The following is a 16,441-nucleotide window of genomic DNA, read 5'->3' as shown; positions in this document are numbered from 1 at the left end:
CCCTAAATAGTTTAATTATCAGGTGACATGTTCATGTTTTTCCAACAGTGATTTTTTTTGGACGTGTCTGGCTTCATTCCAACAGAGAATTATCTATATGAAACAGTTGTCCTGCTTGTTGGACCGATAAGAGTGAGCCTCTTGGTTCGATATTTCTTTTTGAATAAATTCAATATGATGTGCTCGACTTGACTGAAAAAGGTTGGGCGGATGGGGTTTATACGTAAATGCAACAACTCTGCAAAACCTTTGAGCTAATATCAGTGGTGGAAAAGGTAAAGATCCCTTGATAGGAAATGACTTAAGTAAAAGTCATCCAGTAAAATGACCAGGGATGTTCTCTTGATAAGTGTGTTAATTGGACCATTTTGGTCCTGCTAAGCATTCAAAATGTATCAAGTACTTTTGGGTGTCAGGGAAATGTATAGAGTAAAAAGTAGTTCATTCTTTAGGAATGTAGTGAAGTAAAAGTTGTCAAAAATATAAATATTAAAGACCCCCCCCCCCAAAAAAAAAAAAACTACACAAGTAGCACTTTAAAGTATTTTACACCACTGGCTAATAGTCTATGGTGCAGAAACTCAAACAATAGAAAATGTGAGGTGCCTGGTACTTAGTCCCAGGCTTTACTTGGGCAGCTCACTGGATGTGGTAAACATATCAATCAGTAATGTCTAATGTAAAAGTATCCTTTCTGCTCAATATCCTTGAAATGCAGTGGCCCAACAAGTACAGATTTTTCAATAGTCATGCAGAGTTTAATTGATAGGGCGATAACTGACAGTCATTGATCAAATATGAGAGGAAAGGAGACAGGCTTTTTAAAACATTGCAATACAAATTTTATTATAACATTGACAAAAATAATTTTCAAACTAATATCAGCATACCCTTCACCAGCTCTCCAAATAAGGGTTGTGTTTATGGCACAACAAAACATAAAAAATATTTGCAACAAAAAAAAATGCGTATCTTATTGGACAAGTCTAGGTAGTGCCTCCCAGTTTCATTCCAATTTCTTCCATTTGGTTCCTATTGAATATAACCCAGGACAAGCTTCCTGATCCCACCATTTCTGTATCTTGTGGGCCTCATTTACAATTACTGTAAAAATCTGAGAACTTGTTTTATTTATCCTGACATGTAAATATGCTTTCTGCATCATTTTATACACAAACGTGTTCATAAATTATATTAATGAGGCAAAAATAACACTGCTTTCCTTCTTCCACACCTTCTTGCTGAATCCAAATGACAACCTTTTTATTTTGCTGTGTTAAGGCTCAGTGGTTCACATGTTGTTGAATCCCATCATCCCTTTCATGTTGCCAGCCGCACCCTGTTGGAACTGTCTCATCATGGACTGGAGACCAGCCATCCCACCTGAAGATGAGAGAAAATAAATCATGCATGTCTTGGGGGGGGGGGGGGGGGGGGGGGAATAAGTTAAACTCGTCAGCAAGGTGGCGAGGGTGAGAATAGCTAATCTTAATCAAATGATTATTTGGGGTGCAAGGTGATTTGTAGATCAGGGAATCCATGCAGTCTATGTCAAATATGCATTATATAAACATCCATGTGATCATGTTTGGACTGACCATATTCAAATCACTGAACTAATCTAAGTACAAAGTAACAAAGGAATAGTTTGGGAAAAGTGACATGACAAAAATGGAAGTGAAAGTCAGGCCTACCCATATGGTGGAGAACCCTTGGGTCCATCATCTTTGCCATCTGTTGGTTTAACTTAGCCATCTGAGAGGGGTTGACATTCTTGGACATGTCACCCCCTGTAAACAAGTCAAAAATTATTTTGAGACATAGCCTACTACTTGAAGAAAGCAAAATTGTGTTAGTGGACCAGTGCTTCAGTTTCAGGGCTGTGTCTGAAAACGTGACTAGCCATGAAATCCTTGCTTCTTCTGTTCTCGTTTCCTCTGCTCACAAAGTGCAGTTGAGAAGATCCAAGGCCCTTCCCTCAGACCTCTTCCAATGTGCTTTGAGAGGGGAAGGGGGAAAATGGAGGAAGCAAGGATTTGACAGCTAGTAATGTTAATATGCATCCAAGAAGTGCATACCTTTAAACAGGCCCTTGATGCCACCCATCTTCTTCACCATCTGGGCGAACTTTGTGTATTGTGTGAGCAGCTCCTGGACGTCCCTGGTGGCAACCCCAGAACCCCGCGCAACTCGGGCAATTCGGTTCGGCTGCTTGGTGAAGAGCTTTGCACCGTCTTTGTTGTCAAGTTCTGCAAAGAACAAAGAATCCATGGTTTGGAAAACAATTACATATCTTGTATAACCCTTTCGTTTGTAATTTACTGTTTATTGACGTTAGATACAATACTGAGTTGCACACTCCTTTGTCCTCAGAACAGCCTGAATTCATCAGGGTATGGACTCAAGGTGTCAAAAGCGTTCCACAGGGATGCTGGCCCATGTTAACCAAAATCATACCCACAGTTGCACCAAGTTCACAGGATGTCCTTTGGGTGGTGGACCATTCTTGATACACATGAGAAACTGTTTAGCTTGAAAAACCCTGCAGCGTTGCAGTTCTTGACAAACCCGTGTGCCTGTCACAGCTATAGCCCGTTCGAAAGGCAATTAAAATGGAACTAACACCATTTCAGCAACATCAAATCTTATTGAAATATGTTCACATACATCTACAAAAAGAATTACAATTTTTGGAGCATTTTCTGACAAGCAAGCACTTAGATATGGTCATGTCCACATTGTCATACTTTACATCATTCCCAAACATTGTAAGGCATTTGTGAAAATTAAAAAGCAATACAGTGGGAAAGCGGCCATGTGTTTGGACAATTAATAGATACTGCAGTAAATAAAATTGACCAAGACCGTAGTCTACGCAGACCGGTACACCATAGCCAATCAGCACTACAGTGCCTTCGGAAGTATTCAAACCCCTTGACGTTTTCCACAATTACAGCATTATTTTAAAAATGGATGAAATAAATAATCCTCAGCAATCTACACCCAATAATGACAAAGCAAAAACAGGTTTACAAAATGTTGCCATATTAAAAATACCTTATTTACATAAGTATTCAGACCTTTTGCCATGAGACTCGAAATTGAGCTCAGGTTCATCCCATTTCCATTGATCATCCACGAGATGTTTCTACAACTTGATTTGAGTCCACCTGTGGTAAATTCAACATGATTTGGAAAGGCTCCCACCGGTCTATATAAAAAGGTCCCACAGTTGACAGGGCATGTCAGAGCAAAAACCAAGCCATGGAGGTCGAAGGAATTGTCCGTAGAACTCCGAGACAGGTTTGTGTTGAGGCACAGATCTGGGGAAGGGTACCAAAACATGAATGCAGTATTGAAGGTCCCCCAAGACCACAGCAGCCTCCATCATTCTTCTTGGGTATGATGCTACAAGATTGGCACGCCTGTATTTGGGGAGTTACTCCCATTCTTCGCTGCAGAGCCTCAAGCTATGTCAGGTTGGATGGGGAGCGTCGCTGCACAACCATTTTCAGGTCTCTCTAGAGATGTTCGATTGGGTTCAAGTCCGGGCTCCGGCTGGGCCACTCAAGGACTTGTCCCGAAGCAACTCCTGCGTTGTTTTGGCTGTGTGCTGAGGGTCAACGTCCTGTTAGAAGGTGAACCGTCGCCACAGTTTGAGGTCCTGAGCAGGTTTTCGTCAAGGATCACGCTGTACTTCACCCCGTTAAATCTTTCCCTCAATCCTGACTAGTTTCCCAGTCCCTGCTGCTGAAAAGAAATCTCCACAGCATGATGCTGCCACCACGCTTCACCGTAGGGATGGTACCATGTTCCCTCCAGACGTGACGCTTGGCATTCAGGCCAAAGAGTTCAATGTTGGTTTAAATCAGACCAGAGAATCTTGGCGCCGGAAGAAATGGCAGCAGTTTTACGGGCGCCTAGCCAATTGTGCAAATGTGTTTTTCGCGTCATTTGTACCTTATTTTGTACATAATGTTTCTGCAACCGTATCTTACGGCAAAAAAGAGCTTCTGGATATCAGGGCAGCGATCACCCACCTCGGATTAGACAAAGATTTTTTCTTCAACAAGCAGGACGCACAGGATATACTGCTAACATCCGACAAGCCAACATCCCCGTTATTGGCAAGAGAAAGCGATGCAGGTACAGAGGACACAGAGCGGGGTGCCTCATAAGCATCCGCAGAAGGTGAGTGGGAAAGGTGCCGTTACCATCAATATTACCCGCCAACGTACAATCATTGATTGTAAATTAGACGAGGTACGATCACGAATATCCTACCAACGGGACATCAAAAACTGTAACATCTTACGTGTCAAGGAATCGTGGCTGAATGCAGACATGGAGATTCAGCTAGCGGGATATACACTGCACTGGCTAGGTAGAACAGCACCCTCTGGTAAGATTGGGGGGGGGGGGGGGCTGTGCATATTTGTCAACGGCTGGTGCACGAAATCTAAGGAAGTCTCTGGATTTTGCTCACATAAAATTAGAATATCTTAAACTGTAGACCACACTATTACTTTATACTTTTTGTGGCTGTTTATTTACTACCACAGACGGATGCTGGCACAAAGGAAGTAAGCAAACAGGAACCTGCTCACGCAGAGGCGGCGCTCTTAGTGGCCAGAGACTTTAATGCAGGGAAACTGGAATCCGTTTTACCTAATCGCTGTTAAAATGTGCAACCAGAGGGATTTAAAAAAAAATATATATATATATAATTCTAGATCACCTGTACTCCACACAGAAGCGAACAAAGCACTCCCACGCCCTCTGTTTGGTAAAGCTGACCACAAGTCTATCCTCCCGATTCCTGTTTACAAGCAAAAACTAAAGCAGGAAGCACCAGTGACGCAGTCAAAAAAGGCTTCATCAATAAGTGCGTCGAGGACGTCGTCCCCACAGTGACTGTACATACCAACCAGTAGCCATGGATTACAGGCAACATTCTACTGAGCTAAAAGGGTAGAGCTGCCGCTTTCAAGGTGCGGGACTCTAAACCGGAAGCTTAAGAAATCCTGCTATGCCCTCCGACGAACCATCAAACAGGCAAAGCGCCAATACAGGACTAAGATTGAATCGTACTACAACGGCTCCAACGCTCGTCTTATGTGGCAGGGCTTGCAAACTATTACAGACTACAAAGGGAAGCACAGCCACGAGCTGCCCAGTGACACAAGCATACCAGACAAGCTGAATCACTTCTATGCTCGCTTCAAGGCAAGCAACACTGAGGAATGCATGACAGCGTCAGCTGTTCTGGACGACTGTGTGATCACGCTCTCCGTAGCTGACGTGAGTAAGACCTTTAAAACAGGTCAACATTCACAAGGCTGCGGGGCTAGACGGAGTACCAGGACGTGTGCTCACCAACTGGCAGGTGTCGTCATTGACATTTTCAACATGTCCCTGCTTTGAGTCTGTAATACCAACATGTTTCAAGCAGACCACCATAGTGTTCTTTGGCACAGTTCTTGGGTACCGGAGCACCAAGTCCAGGACCAAAAGGCTTTAGCTTTTACCTCCAAGCCATAAGACACCTGCACAGCTAATCAAATGGCTACCCAGACTATTTGCATTGTGTCCCCCCCCCACTTACACTGCTGCTACTCTGTTTATCACATATGCATAGTCACTTTAACTATACATTCATGTACATACTACTTCAATTAGCCCGACTAACTGGTGCCTGTATATAGCGTCGCCACTCATTTCACCGTTGTTTTATTACCTTATGTATTGTTCACCTAATACCTATTTTTCACTTACTAATTGGCACTGTTAGGGCCTGTCAGTAAGCATTTCACTCTAAGGTGACCTGTTGAATTCAGCACACGTGCCAAATAAACTTTGATTTGAGAGTCCTTTAGGTGCCTTTTGGCAAACTCCAAGCGGGCTGTCATGTGCCTTTTACTGACGAGTGGCTTCCGTCTGGCCACACTACCATAAGGCCTTATTGGTGGAGTGCTGCAGAGATGGTTGTCCTTCTGGAAGGTTCTCCCATCTCTACAAAAGGAACTCCGGAGCTCTGTCAGTGACCATCAGGTTCTTGGTCACCTTCCGGACCAAGGCCCTTCTCCCCTGATTGCCAGCTCTAGGAAGAGTTGATGGTTCCAAACTTCTTCCATTTAAGGATGACAGAGGCCACTGTGATCTTGTAGACACTTTTTTGGTAGCCTTCCCCAGAGCTGCACCTCAACACAATCCTGCCTCGGAGCGCTACCGACAATTCCGTCGACCTCATGGCTTGCTTTTTGCAATGACATGCACTGTCAACTGTGGGACCTTACATAGACAGGTGTGTGCCTTTCCAAATCATGTCCAATCAATTTAACACAGGTGGACTCGAATCAAGTTGTAGAAACAATGGATGCACTCAATGTAGAGTCTCATAGCAAAGGGTCTGAATACTTACGTAAATAAAGTGTTTAACTTGTAAAACATTTCTAAAGAAAACTGTTTTCACTTTGTCATTATGGGGTATAGTGTATGTGGATTGATAAGGGAAATAAATTATCCATTTTAGAATCAGGTTGTAACATAAATGTAGAAAAATGGGTCTGAATTCTTTCAGAATGCCATGTATTGTAGTAGCCAACAAAATGTTGCTGTAATAGGTCTATGTTCCTCTTTTGCATTGTGTTTTTTGGTTATTCATTGTCAAGCTTTAAAAACCAAAGCCAGACCACAATACTTTAGCAGCCTAGCTAAGACTGTGGCATGCGTCTTTACACTTTCACTCCGCTGTAAATGGGACACACGAAAGCAGCGCATTTGAAGTGGAAGTCACCAAAGTGACCGCATCAGGCTGTAACTTAAACTAAATGACTCAACTAATTTAGAGTCACTTGTGTGTGCTGGCCTATTAGCCACGTTATGACTTGTGATCATTGCCCTTTCTAATTTGATTGTATTGACATTCCCAGCCCTAGTCACCCGTCTCCTCCCCTTCATCTAAACTGATTGAAGTGGATTTAACAGGTGACAAATATAAGGGATCATAGCTTTCACCTGGATACACCAGGTCAGTCTGTCATGGAAAGAGCAGGTTCCTAATGTTTTGTACACTCAGTGTATTTACCTTGGTCATTCATGCTGTCCATAATTGTCATGAGTTTCTTCAACCTGGCCATGGACTCCTGCTCGTTACCTTTGCTCATGAAGTCCGTTCCAAAACCTGGGATCATACCCTTGTGACAATAACAGAAGTAAGATGAGCATCTTATGTGATTAGAATAATATACAGTGCCTTCAGAAAGTAGTCACACACACACTTAGATTTTCCACATTGTTGTTACAGCCTGAACTTTAAATTGAGATTTTTCACTGGCCTACACTCACAACCCCATAATGTCAGTGGAATTCTTATACACATACACACAAATTAATAAATGAAAAAAATAAAAATGTCTTGAGTCAATAAGTATTCAACCCCTTTGTTATGCCAAGCCAAAATAAGTTCAGTAGTAAAGATTTGCTTAAGTCACATAAGTTGCATGGGTTCAGTGTGAGCAATAGTGTTTAACATGACTACTGAATATCTGTACCCTACAATTATCTGTAAGGTCCCTCAGTCGAGCAGTGCATTTCAAACAGAGTCAAGCAAAGACCAGGGAGGTTTTCCATTGGCTCAAAGGGCACCTACTGGTAGATGGGTAAAAAAATTAAAAAAGCAGATATTGAATATCCCTTTGAGCATGGTGAAGTTATTAATTACACTTTGTATGGTGTATCAATACAAAGATACAGCCATCCTTCCAAACTCTCTTGCCAGAGAGGAAGGAAACCACTCAGGGATTTCACCATGAGGCCAAAGGTGACTTTTAAACAGTTACGAAGTTTATTGGCTGTGATAGGAGAAAACTGAGGACAGATCAACATTGTAGTTACTCAACACCAACCTAATTGACAGAATGAAAAGCAGCATGTACAGAATAAAAATATTGCAAAGCATGAATCCTGTTTGCAAAAAGGCACAAACGTATAACTGCAAAGAAATGTGGCTAAGCAATTAACTTTTTGTAAAGTGTTATGTTTGAGGCAAATCCAATACAACTGAGTATCGCTCTCCATATTTTCAAGCAGTGGTGGCTGCATAATGTAATGGTTATGCTACGACTGGGGAGAGTTTCAGGATAAAAAATAAAATGGGATGGAGCTAAGCACAGGCAAAATCCTAGAGGATAACCTGGTTCAGTCTGCTTTCCACCAGACACTGGGAGATTAATTCACCATTCAGCAGGACAATAACCTAAAACACAAGGCCAAATCTACACTGAAGTTGCTTACCAAGAAGACAGTGAATGTTCCTCAGTGGCCAAGTTACAGTTTTAACTTAAATCTACTTGAAAAGCTATGGCAAGACCTGAAAACGGTTTTCTAGCAATGAGGAACAACCAATTTGACAGAGCATGAAGAATAGAGAAAATGTTACACAATCCAGGTGTGGAAAGGTCTTAGACTTTTCAATACATTTTCCCCAAAAAAATAAAAATTAAAAATTCACTGTCATTATGGGGTATCGTTTGTAGATGGTTAAAAAACATATCTGTTGAATCCATTTTGAAATCAGGCTATAATGCAAAATGTGAAATAAGTCAAGGGGGTATCAATACTTTCTGAAGGCACCAAAACTTTTAGGTAGCCATTATTAACCATAATCAGGGCAAATGAAAAACAAGGGATACAGTTGACCGTTTCGAAAGGCCTTTGTGCTGAAACATTGACAGTCTGGTTTTATCTATAGCATGAAGCCCTATAAGAAATAAGCTTTACAGTGTTGCGCTGATCATTATTTAAATAGGTATTCAGGTTGCCGTTTATTTACCATGATCTGGCCAAACGGTCCCATCTTCATGATGTTCTGAAACTGCTCGTACATGTCTCTAAGAGTGAACTGACCTGTGGCACAAATGGTGATTAGAAGATGCTTATAAACAATGTGACCCAACAATCATACCACATGACAATGTACAACTGTTATGGACTGCAGAGCATAAGCATACCCTATGTCAGTTATAATATGGGGCCTGTATTACATGTCAGCTGATGAGCTCATTCTCACCATGTTTCAGCTTGTCAATCAACTCCTCATTGTCATCCAGCTTGAGTTCGTTGACTTTGTCTATCAAACCTTCAATGTCTCCCATGCCTGAGGACAAAAATATACAACTCAAGAGGTTGTACAAAACAGGGAAAAAAAACGACATGCCATGTGACCTCTTATGATGACACTTTATTCAAAAGGGTTCACAGCTTACCCAGTAGCTTGCTGATGAAGGGTTGGGTCTTAAATGGCTCCAAGTCATCAATGTGTTCACCAGTACCAATGAAAATGATGGGACTCTTCGTAGCAGCCACTCTAAAAGGCATCATGAGCACAAAATGTCCAGGTTAGCATTGAGATTATGAACTCTGCAGTAGTAAAGGAAACTCAGTTCACCATAACGTGGTTAAATTGTTTAAGCAAAGATCACTATTTACGTACGCACTAAGAGCACCACCACCTTTGGCGTGACCATCTAGCTTTGTCACTATAACTGAGGCAACTTCTACTTTGTCTTTGAAGGCTTTAGCCTGTGCTTCACAAGCTTGACCAATGGAGGCATCCATCACGTACACAATGTTGTCGGGTTGCTGGAGGAAAGAGATGCATGCTTGGGGTGAAACCATGCATTAGTACATTTTTTTTGGAGCATTACATTTTATAATGACAATACAAAAGCTTAGGCTGGCAGAGAAATCAAAATGTCCCCAGAAATTAAGTTTTGCATTAGTTTACTGTATTGATGACATTGAAGGACTCTGGATAGTTTGCAGATTGTTACCTACCACTGCATTGGAAACCTGCAACATCTCCTCAAAAAGGGAATCTTCTTGCTTGTGTCGACCACTAGTATCAACAATAATTATTTCAAAGCTCTCATTCTTAAACTTTTCCACACCTTCCGCAGCTATGACGACAGGGTCCATCTCTGTGTAACTGGATATAACAAAGTTAGTGTACTGTATATGCAAGCATTAGCATGAAAATCTAATATCACAACAAAAAATGACTTGAGATGGATCACACACAGCTGAGAAGCAACCAAATGCAAAGCATGTCATACCTTCCATAGAATGGAATTCTGGCTTTTGTTGCATTTTGCTTCAACTGATCAAAGGCACCTGCGTACACACAAAAAGGCTGTAGACTTAGTTGTTATTGCTCATTTCTTTCCAGATGGACTATTAAACAGATAGATTAAGATAATGAAACTTCACCAGCTCTAAAAGTGTCAGCGCATATCAAACAGGTTTTCCACCCTTTTCTTTGGTAGTAGTACGCCAGCTGTGGAAACAGTATTCAATACATTAGTGAAATGATCAAAGGTATACTATATTTTGGACAAATGGCCAACTGAATTACCTTATCTTTAGGCTGATATCCAGGAATGGCTCACCTTGGAACATGTTGTGGTTTTCCCACTGCCCTGAAGACCCACAAACATGATGACATTGTTCTTTCCCTTTGTGGGTGTCCAAGCCTTGACACCTGGATCCACCAGCTGAGAGACAATAAGAGCAAAATCTTAGACAAATAAACAAACACTCCCATCCAATGTGACTAGCACATAAGCATTGCATCTTTGTCAAAGGTGTGAAGTGAGAATGTAGGGGTGCGTCTCACTCAACCACATAAGCTTCTTAAAAATAAAATAAATAAAAAAAAAGTGTAAACAAGCCATCTGATCTGTGACCCATATGAAACAAACTGATAGTATCTATATCCAAGAGTAGGCCTTCCCTAACTAAGGATGTATAGCTAAGTGATCAAAACGTTAAAATACAGCTATTTGAGTCCTTTGCTGAATTAAGCTAATTGTTTGAGGGGGAATGACTGGTTTGACTGTACAGTAAATAACCAAAACCGATTACTTATGTTATAGTTGACTCATTCAAAACACCTCAGAATAGCAATAGACCACATGACTTGAAAACCACCACTATGGAAATATCCAGGAAGTCCCACCAACAGCCTGGTGGCAGTCTACCCAAGTTTTCTATCAAACCTTAACTCCTTCAGTTACTTCATACTGGACCATCATTGAACCAATAATGTACAGAGTTATTCTAAGTCCCACACAACATTAAATGACAAACATTGAATTAAGAATTGTCAGAATGAGACAGACCTTGACCAGCTCCTTGAACACAGAATGCTGAATCATTCGCCTCTTGTTCAGCCCAGAGGCCATCTCCTCCAGGTCGATGGCTGACCTGTGGTCAGAAGAATTACATTAGTAGAAAACATTTTGAATTTAAGTTTTTTAAAACAGAATTCAGCTTTATCTACTACATAAGTGTGTGCCTGAATATTGTTACCCACTTGACATTTTCTCTGAGCTGCTTCACCAATTTGATGTTGACATCAGCTTCTAGGAGGGCAGCACATACTTCCTTCAGCATTGCATTTAATACCTAGAGAAAAATAACACAATCTATGGGAATACATACGGTCTGGCGTGGGTGAAACCTGTCTTTGCAAAATTGTTGTGTGTGTGTGTGTATACACATACACACACACTTTTTTTTAATTGCCAAAAGTTTTACCAAAAACAAGATTTCTGATATGATATACCTCCTCATTGATGATGGTGGCATTGCTCAGTGATCGCAACGCCGAGGTTATTTTTCTTCCCAAGTCGGCTAACACCATATTGGCAGTTCTTGTGTAACCTGGAAAAAATATTTGGAATAGTAAGCTTGTTCTGTCATACTGCCAACAACTACTGGATAATAATATTTTCGGGGAAAGGGCCTTACAAAATCAGTTGAGAAATACGGCCTCAATACTGAGGGGGAACCCCTTTGTCTCCACACGTTTCTTTCACTGCCTCTTATTTGTGATCAAACGTCCGTGGTTGACTTCCTAAACTGAGCAGAGAACGAAAACAATGTGTGACAAGCTAACTCCGTTACCTAGCTAACGTTAGTAAACAGATGGCTAAGACAGTATGGCAGGATCTAAAGTCACAATTAACTACCAAAATACAACACTTGCAAGTAGACATTTATTGAGCCATAGCATCGACACCGCTTGTAAAGCTAGCTAAATTGCCAGTTAACTAGCTAACGTTCGCATCCACAGCTGCAGTGATGAGGCAGGGATTCGCCAAGCATATGGACCCCGACAGCATTATAATTTCATTCGATATATAGCATTTAAATATTTACAAACCAGTAGTCGACTACTACATTAGAATTCTTATAAACAAAGATCGTTACATCAGGTTTACTAACTGGCTTGAGAAAACTAACACGGAAAAAAAGTAATAAAAATGAGCGTCATCTACAATCTAAAATCCAAATTACCCCCGTTCCTATCTACTTCCGGGTTCATGTTTACTTCTTTGTGACCCCTGAATTTTAAAATAGTGCAATACGGGTCCATTTCCTTTGTCAATTTTTTATTTTTAAATCAATATTTTCTAAAATAAGTTACATGAACTAAATAACATATACGAAACCCACTAAATTTTCACCAATAATAATAGTTTGCAAATTCTCGTACCTCTTCAAATACGTATCTGGAATTTTCGACACATGCGTTACGAAAATGTAAGCGTGAGCAACTATTTACCTCAGTCATGAGCAATTGTATGTGGCAAAATATTTGTTGAATAACTTTTTAGACGCAAAACATAAATAAAAATGAAATCCTACAATGACTCTCCACAGTTAATTCCAAGGACCTGACGAAGCTGATTGACTGGATGCAAAAACTGGTATTTAAGGCTGGTTGGAGGAACTATAGAAGGACGAATGGAATTGCATTCAGCATTTCTCAAAGTCGATCCTCGGGACCCCAACAATATACAGCTGATAAAAATGATCAGAGCCTGATGATTAGTTTATTATTTGAATCAGCTGTGTAGTGCTAGGGCAAAAAATAAAAAGTGCATCCCTTGGGGTCTTGAGGACAGGTTTGGGAAATCATGGTAAATGGAACAAAGTCAAACATGGTTTCCATATGTTTGGAACCGTTCCATTGATTCCATTCCAACCATTACAATGAGCCCGTCCTCCTATAGCTCCTCCCATCAGCCTCCTCTGATTTAACCCCAACATTAGATAGATTCTTGAGTCTAGCTCTCGAGAACCCAAGGGGGCATTTAGTCATCTCTTGGGTTCTCAATCACTGGTGTACAACACGCCCCGCAAGGCAGTCCCCCTCCCAGATAGCATATGAACAGGTCATAAGCCATGGCAACAAAAAAAATAGAATTACAGGGAATTTGCTGTAAAACTGCTAAATGTTCTCTCAGCCTCATGGCAAATGTGAAGAATAGCAGGAAATTTGCTTTAAAAATGCTAAATTATCTCAGCCTCATTGTAAAATGTGTAGAATAGCATGAGATTAGCTATACAACTACACATTTCTCTCAAATAAAAAACAGAATTACCTTATTTACATAATTCTTCAGACCCTTTGCTATGTACTCGCAATTGAGCTCAGGTGCATTCTGTTTCCATTGATCATCCTTGAGATGTTGCTACAGCTTGATTGGAGTCCACCTGTGATAAATTCAATTGATTGGACATGATTTGGAAAAGCACACGCCTGTCTATATAAGGTCCCACAGTTGACAGTGCATGTCAGAGCAAAAACCAAGCCATGAGGTTGAAGGAATTGTCTGTAGAGCGCTGAGACAGAGCTCTGGGGGAAGGGTACCGAAACATTTTGACAGCGGTGAAGGTCCACAAGAACAGTGGCCTTCATTTTTCTTAAATGGAAGTTTGGAACCACCAAGACACTTACTATCTCTGGCTGCCCAGCCAAATTGAGCAATCGGGGGAGAAGAGCCTTGGTCAGTGAGGTGACCAAGCACTGTATTGTCACTCTGACCGAGCTCTTGATTTCCTCTGTGGAGCTGGGAGAACCTTCCAGAAGGACAACCATCTCTGCAGCACTCCACCAATTAGGCCTTTATGGTAGATTGGCCAGACAGAAGCCACTCCTCAGTAAAAGGCACAAGACAGCCCACTCTCAGACCATGAGAAACAAGATTCTCTGGTCTGATGAAACCAAGTTTGAACTCTTTGGCCTGAATGCAAAGTGTCCCTTCTGGAAGAAACCTGGCAGCAGCATGCTGTGGGGATGTTTTTCAGCAGCAGGGACTAGGAAACTAGTCTGGATTGAGGGAAAGCTAAACTGAGCAAAGTAGAGATCCTTGATGAAAACCTGTTCCAGCGTGCTCAGGACCTCCGATTGGGGTGAAGGTTCACCTTCCAACAGGACAACGACCTTAAGCACACAGCCAAGACAACGCAGTCTCAGAATGTCCTTGAGTGGCCCAGCCAGAACCTGGACTTGAAACCAATTGCACATCTCTCAAGAGACCTGAAAATAGCTGTGCAGCGACGCTCCCCATCCAACCTGGCAGAGAAGAATGGGAGAAACCCCCCCTTTATACAGATGTGCTAAGTTTGTAGCTTCATACCCAAGAAGACCCACGGCTGTAATTGCTGCCAATGGTGCTTCCACAAAGTACTGAGTAAAGGGTCTGAATACTTACTGTATGTACATGTGATATTTCAGTAATTTTGAAAACATTTGACATTTCTAAACCTGTTTTTGCATTGTCATTGTGTAGCTTGACACTTTAAAAAAATATACATTGTAGAATAAGGCTAACAAAATGTGGGAGAAGTCGAGGGGTTTGGATACTTTCTGAATGCAGTGTGTGTACAGTTGCTGGAAATTGGCTTCAACGGCAACGTTCTCTCAGCCTCATGGTAAGGGTAGCATGACATTAGCTTTACATTTCTAATTTTTCTTAAATCACCTTGCTCAGACCATGCTGGTCGTGCAACTGCTGTAGGCCACTCAGTTGAAAGTGAACCGCAGCTGCCTCAATGTGAACTACAATCTTGACGTTATGGTTTAGAAATGTTTAATAATCCTTGTCCAAAATGTTATTTTACCATGGTTGTCAGATATCCTTTGCAAATACAAAAAATACACTAACAGGACACATTAGCAAAGTTGCAACCTGTGTTTTCAGTAACGCAGCCTCCAGCCTCCAGCCAAGGTATTACACATACTTTTACCTCTCGCTTCCATTTCTAATGAGCCATTTGACATTTCCATATGGGAACATGTGGTATTCAAAACATTCGCGTGAAGATTTGCTGAACTGCCCACAGTAAGTGGCTCTATTGTATTTGAACAATTTTCTCTCAGATTGAAAGTTCAACTCCAAATGTTTACAAAATCGTATCCCAATCGAGGTGTATTAACATTTAGACAGCGTGTTTGTGTGGTGTCGGAGCATTTCCCTTACAGCAGATGTATAAGTGAATAGACACTAAAGCACTAGCATTACCTTCTATGAATGGGCTATATTGAGCCTAAATCAACCAAAAGCGATTTTAGCATGTAAATCTTAACGGGGCAAAATATTTTTCTGACGGCTCATGTATGCCAGCGAAGCCACAATACATCAATTGGACTATAATGGTGACAAATGGTGCCCACAGATTTGTCACTCATTCCACGGGAGGCAGTGTCTGCGGGTTGTTCCTTCATATTTGACATGATGGCGGTCCGCAAACGTTAAAGGTGCGTGCCGCTACCAACTGTGCTGAAGTGTGGGCACTCACGGTTGTCTAAATCCTACGTACGTCTGAGGGGAAAAAAGAGCCCTACTAACTAGTAATAGTTAGTAGGGCTCTATTTGGTAAAAGACCAAGTCAATATTATGGCAAGAACAGCTCAAATAAGCAAAGAGAAACGACAATCCATAATTACTTTTAGACATGAAGGTCAGTCAATCTGGAATATTTCAAAAACTTTGAAAGTTTCTTCAAGTGCAGTCGCAAAAACCATCAAGTGCTATGATGAAACTAGTTCTCATGAGGACCGCCACAGGAAAGGAAGACCCAGAGTTACCACTGCTGCAGAGGATAAGTTCATTAGAGTTACCAGCCTCAGAAATTACAGCCCAATTAAATGCTTCACAGAGTTCAAGTAACAGACACATCTCAACATCAACTGTTCAGAGGAGACTGCGTAAATCAGGCCTTCATGGTCGAATTGCTGCAAAGAAACCACTACTAAAGGACACCAATAAAAATAAGAGACTTGCTTTGGCCAAGAAACACGAGCAATGGACATTAGACCGGTGGTCTAATGAGTCCAAATTTGAGATTTTTGGTTCCAACTGCCGTGTCTTTGTGAGACGCCGAGTAAGTGAACGGATGATCTCCACGGGTCGTTCCCACCGTGAAGCATGGAAAGTGTGGGGTTGCTTTGCTGGTGGCATTGTCTGTGATTTATTTAGAATTCAAGGCACACTTAACCAGCATGGCTACCACAGCATTCTGCAGCGATACGCCATCCCATCAGGTTTGCTCTTAGTGGGACTATCATTTGTTTTTCAACAGGACAATG

The 16,441-nt window shown here is 41.4% G+C and overlaps 1 protein-coding gene across 3 annotated transcripts; it reads right to left on the bottom strand.

Moving 5' to 3' along the window:
* Window positions 1–818: 818 nt before the first annotated feature.
* LOC106602043 (signal recognition particle subunit SRP54) lies at window positions 819–12,385 on the bottom strand. Of its 3 annotated transcripts, none has more exons than XM_014194520.3 (17): window positions 12,361–12,385; window positions 11,812–11,922; window positions 11,627–11,724; window positions 11,375–11,466; window positions 11,181–11,265; window positions 10,449–10,553; window positions 10,270–10,336; window positions 10,116–10,173; window positions 9,838–9,988; window positions 9,494–9,642; window positions 9,267–9,367; window positions 9,071–9,157; window positions 8,834–8,907; window positions 7,088–7,196; window positions 2,079–2,249; window positions 1,695–1,790; window positions 819–1,383 (listed from the first exon to the last, which is right to left on the bottom strand). In XM_014194520.3, exons 3-17 carry the CDS (start codon window positions 11,702–11,704, stop codon window positions 1,292–1,294), a joined length of 1,515 nt encoding a protein of 504 aa, XP_014049995.1. In that variant the 5' UTR covers window positions 11,705–11,724; window positions 11,812–11,922; window positions 12,361–12,385; the 3' UTR covers window positions 819–1,291. The 3 variants fall into 3 exon arrangements, with proteins under 3 accessions (XP_014049995.1, XP_014049969.1, XP_014049981.1); XM_014194494.2 differs by having other exon boundaries at window positions 12,227–12,381; XM_014194506.3 differs by having other exon boundaries at window positions 11,812–11,917; window positions 12,227–12,364.
* Window positions 12,386–16,441: the final 4,056 nt, after the last annotated feature.

This window comes from Salmo salar, chromosome 01, assembly GCF_965601325.2.
Source record: "Salmo salar chromosome 01, fSalSal1, whole genome shotgun sequence".
Taxonomy (NCBI): domain Eukaryota; kingdom Metazoa; phylum Chordata; class Actinopteri; order Salmoniformes; family Salmonidae; genus Salmo; species Salmo salar.
Note: the sequence above shows the minus strand (reverse complement) of the source record. Positions and strands in the feature narration are given on the sequence as shown.